At 38.8% G+C, this 17,804-nt stretch overlaps 2 protein-coding genes and 1 long non-coding RNA gene across 3 annotated transcripts; 2 read left to right on the top strand and 1 right to left on the bottom strand.

The window, feature by feature from the left end:
* Positions 1–866: 866 nt before the first annotated feature.
* On the bottom strand, positions 867–3,429 carry LOC146674543 (uncharacterized). Its single transcript, XR_014909406.1, has 4 exons — positions 3,270–3,429; positions 1,995–2,075; positions 1,663–1,762; positions 867–1,485 (listed from the first exon to the last, which is right to left on the bottom strand). It is a non-coding gene; the product is annotated as an uncharacterized LOC146674543 (long non-coding RNA).
* Positions 3,430–3,512: 83 nt separating this feature from the next.
* LOC146674542 (uncharacterized) lies at positions 3,513–7,516 on the top strand. The gene is made up of 7 exons (XM_085396871.1): positions 3,513–3,663; positions 4,630–5,267; positions 5,448–5,636; positions 5,767–5,862; positions 6,060–6,213; positions 6,363–6,548; positions 6,680–7,516. The coding sequence occupies exons 2-7, from the start codon at positions 4,632–4,634 to the stop codon at positions 6,721–6,723; spliced, it is 1,305 nt and encodes a 434-aa protein (XP_085252997.1). The 5' UTR covers positions 3,513–3,663; positions 4,630–4,631; the 3' UTR covers positions 6,724–7,516.
* Positions 7,517–9,531: 2,015 nt separating this feature from the next.
* On the top strand, positions 9,532–15,649 carry LOC146674541 (uncharacterized). Its single transcript, XM_085401082.1, has 10 exons — positions 9,532–9,553; positions 9,641–9,932; positions 10,038–10,174; positions 10,424–10,718; positions 11,834–11,985; positions 12,073–12,367; positions 13,517–13,662; positions 13,930–14,185; positions 15,330–15,508; positions 15,588–15,649. The coding sequence occupies exons 1-10, from the start codon at positions 9,532–9,534 to the stop codon at positions 15,647–15,649; spliced, it is 1,836 nt and encodes a 611-aa protein (XP_085257208.1).
* Positions 15,650–17,804: the final 2,155 nt, after the last annotated feature.

Here is a 17,804-nt window from a genome sequence, read left to right as displayed (position 1 = left end):
GGAAATTCCGTCTACGTATTTGTACTCTTCAAGGGAGTGGCCATGGAAAAGGAAAATACTTCTAAAACAAGGTGTGTATTGTTTTTACTGTTTGGTTGGAAAATGCAGTGATTGATAAGCAACCAAAGGTCTATGTCACAGGTAACAACCCTCAAAACAAAGTAGTTCTATCAAAAATGATTTTTGACTGGCCAAGTTAAAGACCTGACCTTTGTCTAAATAAACTAAAAGGACCTGAGGCAGGTAATAGGACTGGGCCATATCATACCGTTCACGATAATACCGGTATAATGTTGGGCAACGATAAGAAAATGAAATATCGCAATAGAATATGGATAAAACGCGCATGCGCAGTGCCTTTGTTTTCATACGCACATGGCGGTGACGGAGAATGAGAAAGGCGGAAGCGGATCGTTGAATGAAACAGATGAACCAGAATTGGTTTGTAAAAATGCTGCAACTTCAGTGGTGTGGAACTGGTTTAGCTTTCGTCCGTCAGACACACAGCAAAGCACTATTTTTGGTAGCGCATGCTAGCAGGCCGTCGTTATTATCGTGGTTTTTTGGAAAATACAGCACACTTAAAATCAATTCTTTGATTTTTCTGAAAATCGACAGTGCCCCTTATAATCCTGTGTGCCTTATGTATGAACTCTGGTTGTGTTTACTGACCTCGAAACGATTTTATGTCGTACACGGCGCTCGAAAATCTGTCAAATGTTTTAGTACGACTTTGCTAAGCTATGAACCCGCACTGCTTGATGGATTGTCGGAGCATTACGGCTATCGTAGGCAGGAGCCTCGCGGAGTGATACGTACTGTGCTTCAACATAATATTACCGCATTGTGTGTGTATAACCTTTTTTAAGTTTTGTGGATATTATACATGGTTATGCTGAGGATATGTCGGCCAGTTTCCTCTGAAAATGCCTTTTGGTTCAACTGTCAGCAAGGAATTTGCACTGTTACATTTTTATATAACTTTAATGCACATAAAAAACAGCTGCTTGCTTAAGTGAAATACATTGATGTTTTTTTTGTTTGCACTAATAAAATTGTGGAGTTGTAAAGTATTTTGTCTTGTGTCAATTATATCATCAGTTATATCGTTATTGCAAATTTTCAAATGTATATCGTGATAAATATTTTTAGTCATATCGCCCAGCAGGTGATACGACTAAGCACTTCTAGCAGGTAATTCAGGAAACACACCATCAGTGCATAGATTATTAAGTTCTGAAAAGTAGAAATTAGAAAATAACCACGATTGAAATGAGTCAGAAAGCAAGGTTATCAGAGATCACAAAATAAACATGGGTTTTATTTTATTAAGGTCAAACTACCAACAACTAGAACTCAAAACAATCTCCAACGTGAAGACGCATTCCTTCCTCGGAAAACTAAAAGGGAAGAATCTAGCTACTACCACCACATCGGTGCACACCATTTGCAAAACACATTAACTGGACACCCTCCCGACAAATCCTGCAGAGGAAGAGAACAGAGTTAACCACATACAGGAAGCACCACTGCTGTAGCATAAGTTTGTTTATTTAATTAGCTTGTTTTTTTCCTCTGCCTAATTATGGCCCCCTTCACTTGCATCCCGTTGGACCTCATATTAAGTTATCCAGTTAAAAACTATAAAATAAAGGTTAAAACCTGCAATGGACTCCAGGTGTGTGTGTTTTTCTTTATGGAATAACAAAGGAACAGACCTCTCCTGGCCAGGAAAATGCTTGTCAGTCAAATGCCCAAATACCTTTGGAAAATGTGTAGAAAAACAGCTGTAACTACTCAGTTATCACATTACTTTTTTACACCCTTTGATTTAAACCTCAAAGTCTGTACTTCAGTCTGATTGATCCGCTGATGTCATGTACAGGGTAACCAGGGTAATCTTTACTCCATTGCAATTTTTATGATGCACTGCACACCACAAGGGTATAACATATGTGATGTGATGGAGCTGGGATTGCAAGTTTGATTCCCACCTGGTATCCAGTAAGGATCCTGGCTAGACTCCCCATGGTAAAAACAAGCCCTGGAATGGCGCGGCTACGTCTGCAGCCTGTCTGCAGTTCAGGACACAAGCATTTCACTACATGTTCACTAAATGTTGTACTGTGTATGTGACAAATAAAATTTGTATTAAATTACATTTGTACTGTATTAATGTGACGTTGACAGTATTCAATTGTTTACAAAATTTACATTTCTGTTCCTTCACTCGGAACATTCTGTCGGATTCACTACAGATAAATCTGCACCCACCTGACCCCAAAAAACCCAGGGAAGCATATGACCAGTTTCATGTGCAGTAACTCAACCAGCACGACCAGTTTTGCATATTAAAGGCATGACGAAGAAATAACTTCACGCCACTGACCCTGATTAATGCCAACCATATATCCTGACTGACGTGTAAAAGGTCCACCCTCATTCTTTCTCGGAAATTCTAAAGTGGAAGTTAAATAGCAACAATGAAGATTTGATCTGCAATTGCAAAAACCTTGAAGCACCGAATAAAACTTAAGTGAACACAGATATCAGAACTTTAGTGTCTGTGTACTTAAACACAATAAGGGAAAAGGAAACAGTGTATTTCGAAGAGCTGTGTTCATAATAAAGTAAAAAAAATTGACCAAGTCAGATTATTTATTAGTTAATAGTAAGAAAGTGCACGACAGAAGTGTTGCTGGATTTTAGTAGACATCCAAAAATTATTTTACAGTCAATACACTACACAATAAACAGAATGACATAAAGATCATATCCACAGGAAGCAACTACCCTGCTGAAAGAAAAATTAAAGGAACACTTTGAAAGCACACAGATCATATAGGCGATGGTGTCCTGATGGATCTCCTCCCAGATCTGGACCTTGATCTTAAGTCAAATCTTTTAAGTGGCCTTCTTCTCAGGAGGACACTTAAAACCCACTTTAGACAATGGAACATATTACGTTTACACAAATGGCCAAGAGGAACAAACCGAGCTTTGTGCCTTTGAGGCAGATCAATTTTCTTTCACTTTAAAAGTTTCAGAATTGGTTTAAACAGTCAGTAACAATATTTTGATATTTGAAAAAAAAAAAGCCCAACCAGTTCAGTCCAAGTATGTATAAACCAGAATGGCTCTGTGACCTGTTCAGTCATTCTTTCTTTCTTGTGCATTTTCAGAGTTAATAAAAATATTTGGTAATTAGTCTCATTGCTGTTCGATGGCAATATACACATTAAAGATTGAAGTAGATCCCCTGTTTTTACCTCAATATCCATGTAGGTTGCATGCATTGTCAAGGAAGTGGTGAATTTAGAAACAAAACTCTCTAAAACAAAGAGGTGGAAAGACAAAATTCAGGTTTGTTTCAACGCGACACACCCTTATTCCTCGCCCCACCCTGATCACTAGAGTGATGGCAGAGTTTCACATGTAATGCTCTTGTAATGCTTGCAATTTTCTCCCCTCCCCTCTGCTTATTTAACAGTGACAGAAAGTGAACAGGTGTCACTTGTTCATCTGGAAGCCACTGGATACATCAGAAGCTGTCCACCTCCAAGCCCTACCTGAGACTGAAACTACGTAGGCAAAATCTGAGGAACGATATATCTTTAATTCAATTTCTTTCACTATTTGCACTGGAAATAAGAAAACTTACAGGTAGGTAAAAACAATACATATGCAACATCATATCAGTTTTTAAATGAGTTTTTTTTGTTCAATATCTGTTTAAGTTTGACATTCACTATCTAATAGTGTTTTGTGAAGAGTAGTAATTTATAATCGTAACAATGAATAAATTAGGATTGCAATTAGCTTTCAATAGTATTTCATTATATATATAACCTAAATAACTTTTTTGGAGTCTGGAGTACCTTTGTTGTAAACTGAAAGACTGTTAGGCTTACTTTCCAATTACAATATATTAGTCATTTGAAAACATGAACAAATTTATTACTTTCATTACTTTATTACTTTTTATTAATCTTAATGTTTCATTGCATTTATGGCACTCTTATGTCAGTTGCCAGTTTGGTTTGATTGTTTTTCTTATTTATTTGAGCAACTTTTCGTGTGATATTTGGTGGTGGGATTTATTAGCGTTTTATTTTGTGGTTTAATGTTTCACTTTTTTGTTATTTAACTCCATACTTATATCATCTGTAAAAACAAATTATGTGTTATCTTGCTGCACTTAATTCTAGAGCCTGTACTGTAAGTGCTACTGATTATTTTGTAAAAGTCCTCACCGTTGTTATATAAGCCAGTATTCCCTATGTTATGTTTGAATGGTATACACAGATGATGAAGTTGATTTTTAATTCCAAACCGAACAACTCACCTTCTGCTTGTTGAGCTTTGATGTGTACACTGATGCTTGCACTGGCCTCAGTGCTAAGGATATTGTAAAATGTGAGTCAGAGTGCACTCTGGTGGACAAATATATGATGAAAAAACCACAGAGTGAGAGAGAGAGAGAGAGAGAGAGAGAGAGAGAGAGAGAGAGAGAGAGAGAGTAGCTGTAGTGACAGTAAATGTTATTAAATACAGTGCTGTAATAAACTTCACTTCACTTACAGTTAATAGTTAGAGTTTACTCAATCTCTGTTATTCCCTCTGTTTTAGGCATGGACAGCAGACTAGTCCTCACTCTCCTGTTTGTGATGCTGACTGGGTGTTTCATGGGCACTTATGCTCAAAACATTACGGCAGCACCCAACAACACAATGAGTGTGACTCCAGCAACCAGCATAAATGCTACCAGCACAAACACCACCTCCAACGCCAGCACCCCAATACCATCCAGCAACAACACCACTTCCAACGCCAGCACCCCAATACCATCCAGCAACAACACCACTTCCAACACCAGCTCCACAACACCATCCAGCAACAACACCACTTCCAACACCAGCTCCACAACACCATCCAGCAACAACACCACTTCCAACACCAGCTCCACAACACCATCCAGCAACAACACCACTTCCAACACCAGCTCCACAACACCATCCAGCAACAACACCACTTCCAACACCAGCTCCACAACACCATCCAGCAACAACACCACTTCCAACACCAGCTCCACAACACCATCCAGCAACAACACCACTTCCAACACCAGTTCCACAACACCATCCAGCAACAACACCACTTCCAACACCAGCTCCACAACACCATCCAGCAACAACACCACTTCCAACACGACTGCAGCTCCAACACCTGCCCCACTAGTGCCTGACAGCAATGTGACAATTCTTAATGTGAGTAATGTAGAAAAAATTAAAAATATATTAAAAAAATATATTTTAAAAATAAATTAAATTATTTGTTAATTACTATAGCAGAAGACTGACAAAAACAAGTTGCAGTTGCATTGATCAGTACCTATTAATGTATACAACTAAACCACTCTCTAACATGGATCTTATTTATCCTTGCAGACCTCTTTTACTAGAGATAATTGTAGCAAGACACAGCTGTGCGTTTCTCAGCCCTCTGGCTGCGACCCCTCCAGTGGGACATGTTTCTTCCTTGGTAGCCAAGCGCTGGGAGGTCAGAATTTTAAGTTTTCACTTTCAGGACAATCAGACGGCTACGCTGCTCTCACCCTGTCACGGAACACCACACAGGTATGTCAAATTTAATCCTTTTAGCACAGATGAAAATACAGTAAAGTTTAACAATGAGACAGTCTAGTATTTTGTTAGTCGTCATCTTTATAGAGAGGTAACATTTACAATTTCTGGTTCTTCACCACAGGGAGTCAATGACACAACCTACATCTGTGCAAATGACAACAATGTAGTCAAATACATAAGTGCTCTTCTCAACAATGGCAAGCTGAATCCCACAAAGGTGAGTTCTACTAGCAGACTTTTGAAAAACAGTTTAGTAATACTTTTTTAGGGTTGGAGTGTGTGACAAATGCTCATTCTGCCTATCACTACTTATGCCCTTGTGTTGCCTTCACTTACATTGAAGTTTAATAATGAAGAAATTATTATCCTAATAAAAACTAAGCTCTTCTCTTTGTGATCTGTTTTCTTCCACAGCTTCAAGTCAACAATGTGAAGGGCAGAATCAATGGAAGGAACATCCAGTGTCAATTTGATGCCACAGTACCAGTCTCTACTAGAGCCCAAACTAAAGCAGCCGCAGACAGTACAAATTTCTCAATGTCAGTCTCCACTGGAACTTATAATGCCAGTAAGCTAACACATCAACATCACATCAATTGCACCTTTAACAGACCTCTTTTAATGATGGTTACACAGACCATCACTGACAATATATCAATATGTTGTTATGTACTTTAAACACATCAGTGATCTTTTTTTCTCTGCTTGTTCTTTCAGCTTCAGGGGATCTGGGTAGCCCTGCTTTCCAAATAACAACTAATGTGGTAAACCTGAGTGATGTTAATGCCACCGTCACCAATTTGGTTAGTTCCAACTCCACCAACACCACCACCACCACCACCACCAAACCCACCACCACCTCTGCTGCTAATGCAATTACAATCCAGCAATCAATGATGCAAGGTAAAAGTACCAGATAAGTTTTCTTCTTTCTTTTGGTTTAATACTTACCTGAGAAAAGAATATGTGCTTCAAACATGAAACACGTAGAGTACTTAATACTTGTTCTTCTATTCTTCCTTCCTCGCCTCTAGCTTTGCTGATCACTGTGGGCATCCTGACTCTGAGCTGGCTATAAGGAAACTGAAACCTGCCCTACATAACAGATTAAAACTTCCCTATCCAACCATGCTACTATTTTTAAACTCACAGGTTTACTATCAACAGTATGTCCCAGACTCCTATGATTAATTTTGTGGGAAAAGGTCACATTACAAATCAGGACTGGTGGAGGGCAATCACTTTCGAGAAGCTTTTTTTATACTGCTTTTACATGCAGTTAGAGATTTGGTTGGAATCATTTGCAGAACTCTTTAAAACGGTGTGGTAAGATGGGGCACAACTGCATTATTAAGAGTAACCGAACACATAGTTTGAATTAAGTGAACCAGAATCACGGCTTTTACCAGTGTGTGCAATTTATGCAAATTTTGGGTAAAGGGTCTGGTACCCTTTAAAGCCCACACTTTTATTGCTAAGCAAAAACATTCGGTAAGTTTATGGTTACTTTGATTATTAAACTGCTAAACCGTGTAAACAGAAACTGCTGGTAAACCATTGTTTGCCTTTGTCTACCCTTAGAACACCAAAAGCAAAATTCATTTGCTGATGATGACAATGATGCCAGCAAATGGCAGAGGTGCATTTAAAAACAATTATGTTCTGATAGTATATTTCTATTATATGTTGTTTATATGAATGCTGTTTGTTCAGCAGTACCTTTACAATGATGCCTTCAGTGGCTGATGTTCACATGTGTTGCTTGCTTTTTAGCAGGTGTTCACAAATAACGCTATATGTGGTACTACTGAAGATGCTCGTGTAATGATTTTGTATTACATGTTTATAATTAAATATTTATCAAAAAAATATTTTGTGTGTTTTCTGATGGATGTTGCTAGATTTGAATTGGAACTTTTAACGTTTAGTCAATTTTGGGTGTTCTCAAATGAAATTACTTAAAACTACAATATTTTCACTACATGCACTTTTCATGCGGTGCAGTTGTGTCTTGCCATATATTAAAGAGTCAGCCAGATAAGTCACTGCCCAGAGCTTGTGACCATAAGGATACGAATGCTGATCAATATGAAGTGACACGTTCACTATCAAGCTCAGATCTCTCTCCACCCAAACAGAGCAGCACAGCAGCCACATCAGTGTCAGGAGCCTGAGATCCTCAACATATCCTAGAAACTTGCTCCCAAACCGGAGCAGGTGAAAACCATGACATTGAACTTGAGGATGTTAATTCTTATCCCAACACTCACCCAGGAAAACCCCCAGTGCGAGTTAGAGATCACGGTCTGATGAAGCCGGGAGAAAAGCATCATCTGGAAAGTGCAGAAACGAGATCCTGAGACCACCACCTTGAATGCAACTAAAAATTCTGTCCATAAATATAATGAACAAAATCTGTGACAAAGGGCAGCTTTGTAGTCCAACAGCAAACAAGTGCATACAAACATGTATGACATGTCAACTGATCCAACATCTCTATATTTTGATTACTTTGAGCTTGGGAAGATCCTCATCCAGATGATTATTACAGCAGTGGAGTCATTCTTCTTCAGCGTGACCTAAAGAGCGTTCATTTCCACCTTGAATCCTATGTGTGTGTTTTTTTTATTTAAGACCCATGTCAAACATTTACTAAATAAATAATTCCATTTATTAAAACTGGGTGGAACTGGATGCTTTTGACTGGTGTTCACTGCAACCACAAAACATTTGTAAAGCACTAATGAAAGTACACACATAAAAATGATGTGACATCACCAGGAGCAAATTTACTAGAAAGTGAAAAGAATAGCAAAAAAACACAAAACCAAACCCTGTGCGAGACCTGTGGCGTCTGTTCAGGTGTTACACATGTCAGTGTGGAATTTTAAATTGCTGTGGGCAATATTGCTCAAGCACATTTCTTATTACTGAGTATATTTAGAGTCCATAATGAGCTGTTTGACCAAGAGTTTTGGACACAAAGAAAAACTTGGTGTGTGGAACATAAATGTGTAATGAGAAAAGGGGAATGAAACAGAGAAAAGTCTATAACAACGATGTGGACAAAACATAAGAAAACTTATGAAAACTTCAGAAGCGAGATTTGTTTAGAAGAAGCAAATGTAATATGTGGGTGTGTTATCCTTCATGCAAACAACACTGAATAAAAATTTACATGTTTGTTTGCACCAGAATAAATGAGGTAGAAAGGTTTGTGATTTGTTATGCTCTGAAGAAAACCACAGTGGCAGTAAAGTGACAATAGCTGGGATTATTTTCCAAAGCCATGAGTGGGAGAAATTATATTTGCATCTCCATTGGTAAGTCAATTTACAGTATCTTCAGTTACACTTGATTTAATTCATTTTAAACCTTGGAAAAAACCCTCAAAATCATTATCATATACAAAAATGATGATAATACTTTGAGTAGTAGCATAGTGCTCTTTTACTTAAATCTTGGTCTACGCAAAGTCTTGAGGCAACATTTTGGACAGAGGTGATATAAAAATATATACAAGTCTTAAAAACAACAGTGAGATACTTGAGAATTGTTGTCAGATCTGGAATAATAGCTATTCAAGCGAGGATTAATCGGAATTATCAATCAGTGTAGCTTCAGGTGTCTTTCAGACACATTTAGACACAACATGTTTCTGGTTTTGATGATTCCTTGTTTTTATATCCACTCCATTAATTTAATTAAGTTTTCTTGCTTGTTACATCAACAGTCACTCAGCAGAGATGTTGTTGAGTATGCTGTTCCCTTTAAAATTCCCATTTTTACACAATTTCAAACACTACAGTTAAAAATGAATATGATATAAATTATACTTTACATTTTTTAAGTCAAACTCTTTACATTAACAGTGATTTCCTTCATGATGATATCTAGAGCGCTGACAGGTAAACTTTTTCCTCACTTCCCTCAAAACAATCTTTAAAAAAATAGAGAATAATTCATAATACTAACTAATTTTTTTTTATATTAAGGTTATCTTTTCCATAACCTGGCACTGAACCAAAAGGCTATCCAGTCCTCGGTTGGTGACAGCGTGGGTATTGCTGGCAAAGCAGTTGATGGGAGAAGAGAATCAAGATATCAGTTAGGGTCCTGTACACTCACCAAGTCAGAATCTGATCCCTGGTGGAGGGTAGACCTGGTAAATGTGTATACAATTGGTGCTGTAATAATAACCAATAGAGCAGAACTGGAAAATGGACTGGATGGTGCTGAAATCTGGATTGGAAAGTCCGCAGCGATCAATGACATTGAAAGCATGAGGTGAAACAGCTTGAAGCAGACAGATAAAATACATGAGCAATCATTATTTCAGTAGCATATTGTCCCTTCTTATTTTTTTCTTCTTTTTGGCTTTCTCATACACAGATGTGCCGTCATCTCTCATATTCCCAGTGGACAGACATACTACTTTCCATGTAGCTCCATGGAGGGACGCTACGTCACTGTGTTTCTACCAGGAAGTGAAAATGTCCTTAGCATCTGCGAGGTTGAAGTTTACTATGGTAATCACATTTCAGCCTGATGCCGATACACAAGTCTGAGGCCTTGATTGTTCAAGTTGTTGTTAATTTTCCAAATGGCCCACCTCCCAACACAAATTAATCATTCTTGTTGTTTTGTATAGTTAAAGGTCTTTGAGCCAGAATGACAGCCAAGTGTGGTCTTCAAAATTACTGCACTCTGCACCTTCTGCAACAAATATAATTAACTATTCACAATGATCTAATGTCTCTTTGTGGTTTTCCTTCAAGGATACCCATTACCCAATGTGGCACTCAAAGGAGAAGCTACCCAGTCATCTACACTCTCCTTTGCCACTGCGTCCAAAGCCATCGATGGCAGACGGAACTCGTTCTATAGCAATGGGTTCTGTAGCCACACGGCTGAAGACGAGACCAACCCCTGGTGGAGGGTGGACCTGCAGCGAAGCTTTACAATCACTGCTGTAAAAGTCACCAACAGAGGAGACTGCTGTGCTGAAAGACTGGATGGAGCTGAGATCAGAATAGGAAACTCACTGGAGAACAATGGAAACAATAATCCCAGGTAATTACAAGTGTTTCAATGTAAAGTGAGTTTTTAAGTATAACTGGAACAGTGATAAGTCAAAAGTTTACAAGATTCATTTTGTCCACCACATGGTGAACTAACATATAATAAGTGGATTTCCCAACCTTTTAACTGCAGTGCAACAAATTTAGGATTTTTAAGATCGATATAAACATCACAATACAGTGAGCTGCAATGTCTTTAAATTGCTGTCTTTCTCTCCAATTGTTGGTATTTTGTCTTATGTCTTCCCTTTCTTCTTTCCTCACCCCCAAACTGGTCTGGCCCATCCCCGGGTCTGATTCTGCTGAAGTTTGCACCCCACTAAAAAAACATTTCCCCCCTCTTACCATTGCAAAGTGCTTGCTCACAGGGGGTTATTTGATTGTTAGAGTGATCACCCAAATACTATAGGGTGCTTTCCTTACAGTATATATAAATAAACCTGAATGAAATTAAACGTGTATATTTGCAGATTTAAAAATCTGACATTTTATATTTTATATTTGATACTTTAATTTCCTTTTAAAAAACAACACACATTCCCTAACATGTCTTATGTGTAGTTATTTGCTTGTTTGTGCTCTGTTGTTGTGTTTGCACTGTTCCAAATGTGCTGAAACCTTGCGTTACAATAGACTAGAATAGATGGAATACAGTAGCCCTTCATTGTCATTGTACATGTACAGCAGAATAAAATATAAATAGTAGACAGCAGAAATAAATAGCAACAGGAGAAATATATACAGTCAAGAGGGATATATACAAAACTAGAGACCTATATACAAAAATAGGAGACACATTAGAGAACAGTTGCAAATTGTTTGGATTAATTAATCACTAATTATGCAATGTGTAACATTCACAATAAGGTTAAAGGGTATTTCTTCACACTTGTTCGTTACTCTTTAAATTTTCATGTATTGGTTCTTATAAATGCCATAGAGATGTAAATAGCTTACATCGGTCAAACTAGCAAAGGAACCAATAAAAGCTTCTGTGATTTTTTGGGAAAACCTATGAAAACTTTCAAAAGGCTGTGTTCTCAGTTACATTCTCTTCTTGAGAAAGTAATTATGTCAACTTAATATTTCCCCATCCATTGGTGTCAGGTGTGCTTCCATCTCACATATCAAAGTGGGTAAAACCTACACATACCGGTGTGATGGAGGCAGCATGGAGGGTCGCTTTGTGAACGTGTTTCTTCCTGGACAGCAGAAGACTCTCACCCTGTGTGAAGTGGAGGTGTATGCTGCCCCAGCAGGTAGAGCTTTAAGTGACTGGATCTGATCTATGGAAACACATCTGCTTGATACTGATTCATACTTGTTTGTTCCTTTCAACAATTTAGTGGAGCCGCTTCAAAATGTGGCCTTAAACAAACAAACAGTGCAGTCATCAACAGGGAATGCAGTTGGGATTCCCTTCAAAGGTGTCGATGGGTGCAGAACTGAATTCTGGGGTTATTCATGTTGTACCCACACTGGGACACAGCAGAATCCCTGGTGGAGAGTAGACTTATTGGCTGTCTATAAAGTCACTGCTGTCACCATCATCAACAGACAAGACTGTTGTTCTGAAAGACTTCTTGGGGCACAGATCCTGATTGGAGACTCACTGGAGCAGAATGGCAACACAAATTCCAGGTGAGACACGAGACTGATAGTAGAAAGGATTCAAAGGATCCAAACACACATGTAGAGGATGATGTTAACCAGAGCTTGGAGATAATAAATAAACAAGGCTCAAGGTTCAAGGTTCTTTATTTGTCACATGCATAGTTATACAAGTATTACACACAGTGAAATGTAGCCTGACATGTGCAAAAATTGTGTGTGTGTGTGTGTGTGTGTGTGTGTGTGTGGGGGGGGGGGGGGGGGGGGGGGGGGTAGAGGAAGAACGTACAGAATTCATACATACATACATACATACATACATACATACATACATATGTGAATTCTGTACATTAATATGAATAGACATCTGACTATTTTACAGGATAGACAATATAAACATATTTAAAATTAAAGGAATTTGAAATGTACATTGTGCCTTGGTTTAGTGTCTGGAAGAGTCCTGACTCAGTCAATTATAGATGATGTGAGAGGGCGGGTGTGTGTGTTTAGGGCCCGGATGATGCGGAACCTTCTACCAGATTGCAGAAGTTGGAACAGTTTGTTGCCAGGCTGGGACGGGTCCTTCAGTATCTGCGCTGCTCTAGTCCGGCATCTCCTGGTGTAGGTGTCCTGAAGCGGGGGGAGAGCAATCCTGCAGCAGCGTTCTGCTGTACGGATCACTCTCTGGAGAGCTTTTTGGTCCTTCACACAGCTGTTCCCAAACCACGATGTCATGTTCTGTGTGAGGATGCTCTCCACAGCGCCTGTATAGAAAATCCTGAGGATCTTTGGAGAGACCCTGAACTTCCTCAGTTGTCGTAGGTGATACAGGCGCTGCCTAGCCTTTTTGGTCTGGACCTGAATGTGGGCAGCCCATGTCAGGTCTGAGGAGATGTGGACACCAAGATACTTGAAGGACTGAACCAACAACTACAGGATATAAACTGAAAACACTCCCAATGTGCGACTTCTGTTATTTCCACCTGAAATATACATGTCATGCATATGACTGTAAAATAGCAAACCCCAAAAAGCACTAACTATTCAAAATACAAAGCCAAAGAAAGTGGCTGCAAATGTAACTGCTGGCTCAGCAGCACCCAAAATCCTAGTGAAAAGGGTCTAGAGGGAAAAAATGATGATGATGATTTCACCTTGATGTTTGTGTAACACCATCAGGTGTGGCGTTCTGGAATCATTAGCGGGTACACCAACATACACATTCCAGTGTAATGAAATGAAAGGTCGCTACATCAGTGTGATCATACCAGGATCTCCGAAAACTCTGACGCTGTGTGAAGTGGAGGTGTTTGCTTCTCTGCCTGGTAAGGCCATAAGATTTCTTTCTAGCAGATCTGTTGTGGTCATGTGTGGATATATGACTGTTGGAAAATTACTTCCAAACGTAGAAACAGCTTTAACCTTTTAGTGTTTAGTGTTTTTTCATTTTCCACTACACAGTGGACAAATTGAACTTCTTTCTGGTTTTCAGTCTTCCCTTTTTAATTGGGTGCATAATGCAACGATACAGTTTAACCAGTTAAATTTTTTTTAAAAAGAGTCAAACATAGAACAAAACTATTTCTCTCCAGCACCAGAAGCCGTCATTCCTTCACCGACACCTCCACCTCCTTCCAGCCCTCCTCCACCTGTGAGCCTGCAGCTTGGTGGCAGGAACGTGACGGTGGTGGGAGAGAGGCTCTGCTGGTCTGATGCTCTGATGCACTGTAGACGTTATTACTGGGACCTGCTCAGCCTTCACAGCCAACAGGAGCAAAGCGAGTTGGAGCAGCTGCTGGGCCTCGTTCCTTTCTCCCTCACAGACCACGTCTGGCTGGGACTGCGCAGGTACCGATGAAATGAGATAATTAGTATTTTTAACAACCAAATTAATTAGCAAGAAATAATATAAATTAGCTGATTCTGTTTTGCTGACAACTGTCTTAATGTCAAGTAATAAGTAATCCACAGCTTATGTAGGATTGTCAGCTCAGAGCAAAATGACCACAAAAGAGCCACCACTAAAAAAACAGTCATTAACAGAAATTATTGAACATCACCAAAAGAAAAAAACAGAATTACTCAAAATGAACAGACAATCAACAAAATAAGAAGCAACCAGGAGAACATGAAATTCAGAAGATGAAGAAATGGTAGGCAAAACCATACTTCAATCAGGCATAACATTAGGAACACTGACAGGTGTTCTTCATCATGGCACCTGTTAGTGGGTAGGATACCTTTTAAATATATTTTTTTAATATTTTGTCTTGTGTCCTAGCATCTCAGTGTTAAATACCACAACAAACCTTCAGTGAAGTAATCCAACAGCCACCAAAACTTTAACATTAAACAAGAACCAGAACCGAGATACTACTACAAGAACCACATCTCAACATAAAACGACAGTGATATCAAAACAGGAATTGAAAACACAAACAACTGCAAGCTCACTCACAGAAACACAGAAATGCTTCGATCCAATCTGCTCTATTACTCAGATCTAAGCTTGCTGTGAAATATTTCAAGGATTCAAGGAGCTTTATTGTCAAAAACATGTTAACATGATTTGGAATGAAATTATGTACACACGGTCCTGGAGTGAAAAGAAACAAAATAATGAAGAAACAGATTTTTTTTGTAAGTAAAGCTCTAAATTTAAATAGTGTTCGGTGCTCCAATTAAATGTTTGTGTGTGTATTTTACGTTTTCTGTGAAATGCGCTTCACCTATTTTGTGTAACACTAGGAATATGCTAATGTATTTTCAAATGATGGATTTGTTTCAGAGTCAGGGCCATAATTCATGTTTAAGCTCGTGCAGAATAGCTAGAGGCCAGATGCTCAAACCTGTTCTCTTTTCATACGCCGTGACAATTTGAATTTTGCAAATTCAGACATTTTCAAAAGATGAGGTCATGACGTCTCAGGCTGTGCGTCCTTGTATTTGTTTGGATTGAAAAAAACATTTCAACGAATTTCTGATTCATCAGATCCCTCAGAGCAGACGAGTGGTTCTGGATGTCTGGATATTCCATGAATTTCTTAAATTGGCCACAGGATTTTGTTCCTGACAGCTACTCCAGCACCTGTGGAGGCGTGGCCAGCACGGACCACTTCCTCTGGCAGGACCAGCCCTGTGGAGAGAACCTCAACTTCATCTGCCAATCAGGTTTTACTTACACCACGTTAAAGCTTGTGCGCTATTATCGTACATTGCCTTAATTTAACTGTAACTCATGTTCTTTCAGGTGCTGACGATGCTGTGCAGAGAGTTCATTTCTACAGCACGAAGGATCCTATAAGTCCTTAGTAAAGGAGAACAATGTACTGTCTGATGGAATGGATACAAATACATATATCTGAAACCTTTTTGCACTCCTTTAGTTCTGTAAATTATACTACAGAAAAACTATAAGACGTTTCTGCACACAATACCATGTTTGCCTTTTTTTTTTACTTTATGATGCACTGCATGTAGCTACTATAGCACTGATTTCTATTTAAAATGCTGCTGGCTATTTCATAACTCATGCTCATAGCAAATGTACCTATGGAAAATGTGTGAGCTTATTACCCTGTAATGTACTCCTCCACATTTGCAGGGGTTGTGAATTCAGCCACATAAGTAACTCTACACTTTTGTGAAAGCCGTAGTGATGAAATACAGATGACACCTGAGAAATGTAAAACTACAAATGTCATCAAAGTAATAAAAATTCATTAAAGCAACAGATACAGTTGTATGTTATGAAATTGTCTGATAGAAATGTTTCCAAAATATGCAGATAGTCTCTGTTCAACCACCCTTACTGTTTTGTTTAATCCTAATTATACTTGCTAAAGTTCATTCTGTTCATCTGGACGTAGTGTTTCCAGTAGGAAACATTTCATCACTCATCCAAGTGACTTCTTCAGTCTCAGTTCTTCTGTGTTGTGTGGATGGCACATGACAGGAGAGCTAACTCGACAGGCCAGGACTCCACACCTACAGGCCAGTGGACACTCTTTCAATGATGAGGATGTATCCCGGACAGGGAGGAGGCTGGTTTGAGAAGGGATGCAAGGAGGCCATTTACGTAAAAAGGGAAAGACCATCTCTGAATCGAGGAGGGGGCTTAAGGGTGCATCTTTCACCATCATGCAATGCTGTGATTGCAGCCATTCTCCAACTCTCTCTGAATGGTACTCATGACCATTGAGCAATGGTCAATGATCAGCCATCAGTGCTTGCTGATGATTAGTCAGGAGAATTTTGATGATCAAGGAACTGACCTCCCAGCCAATTGTTCCTTCAGTGGGCTGGTTTCAGTCATTATGAAAATGTACTGTTTATAAGATTGGGGAAACCTGCAGTCAGCTGAGACTGAAGAAGTCACTTGGATGAGTGACGAAATGTTTCTCTCACTGAAAACACTACGTCCAGATGAACAGAATTAATAACCCGGGTGATTGCACATGCATCAAGACATATACTTGTTAACACAACAAAATATTTGTGTGACTTCCTTTAAGGGGGAAATTGTCCGATTCACAAGCTAAAAACAATCTGGGGATAAAGTTAATTTAAAAAGGAATAGAAAAAACAAACAAAAAACATGTTTTCAAATTGTTTGTGTATTAGTGTGAACACACATTTGTAAGTTCTCAACATTACAAGTACAATGATATATATACATCAAAATCTTAGTTTTCAATTGTGGATACAGCATACACCATGCCATTAATATATTACACTGAACAAAAATATAAACGCACCACATTTGTTTTTCCTGCCATTTTTCCATGAGCTGAACTTTTTTCTACAGACACAAAGGACCCATTACTATCAAATATTGTTCACACATCTGTCTAAATCTGAGTTAGTGAGAACTTCTCCTTTGCCAAGATAATCCATCCCACCTCGCAGGTGTGGTATGTCAAGGTGCTGATTAGACAGCATGAATATTGCACAGATGTGCCTTAGGCTATGTTCACACTGCAGGTCTTAATGCTCAATTTTGATTTTTTGATCAAATACGATTTTTTTGTCTGCTTGTTCACACTATAAATAAAATGTGACAGCAAACGCGCTCTAGTGTGAACCCGCAAAAGAAGACATCACACACAACGCGCTCTGTTTAGACCCAGACCAAACAGTATTGTTTGACTGTTTCAGACTTTATGTTTCCCAATTTTGCTTTAAGTTATAAAGTTATTTTGTTATTTGCATATGGCCTAATAATGATCCTTATTGCTGTTTTAGAGAGGAGCGGTGCTTCAAAGGATAGTTCCAGATTTCTGTCAGAATCTGCAGATTATACAGTACAAATAAAATGTTCACGTTTCTCCAACATTGTCTTCCCAACAGTTTCACTGACATCTACACTGGATGGCCAGGAAGTGTTCACAATGTCTTATCGGGCGCTTCTCCGGAGCTGATAATTGGCGTCTGTCTTGTGTCAGTGACATAAAAGATGGATTTCATG

This window comes from Rhamphochromis longiceps, linkage group LG3, assembly GCF_057381845.1.
Source record: "Rhamphochromis longiceps isolate RC_006_pf linkage group LG3, R_longiceps_female_GT1.1, whole genome shotgun sequence".
In the NCBI taxonomy this organism is placed as follows: domain Eukaryota; kingdom Metazoa; phylum Chordata; class Actinopteri; order Cichliformes; family Cichlidae; genus Rhamphochromis; species Rhamphochromis longiceps.
This window is presented reverse-complemented; position numbering and strand designations above follow the sequence as displayed.

Coding starts and splice junctions, on each gene's coding strand:
- LOC146674542 (XM_085396871.1), top strand. CDS start 4,632: ATGGACAGCAGACTAGTCCTCACTCTCCTGTTTGTGATGCTGACTGGG. Junction 5,637..5,766: donor TGTCACGGAACACCACACAG/GTATGTCAAATT, acceptor TCTTCACCACAG/GGAGTCAATGACACAACCTA. Junction 5,863..6,059: donor GCAAGCTGAATCCCACAAAG/GTGAGTTCTACT, acceptor TTTCTTCCACAG/CTTCAAGTCAACAATGTGAA.
- LOC146674541 (XM_085401082.1), top strand. CDS start 9,532: ATGATATCTAGAGCGCTGACAG. Junction 14,186..15,329: donor GTCTGGCTGGGACTGCGCAG/GTACCGATGAAA, acceptor CTGATTCATCAG/ATCCCTCAGAGCAGACGAGT. Junction 15,509..15,587: donor CAACTTCATCTGCCAATCAG/GTTTTACTTACA, acceptor ATGTTCTTTCAG/GTGCTGACGATGCTGTGCAG.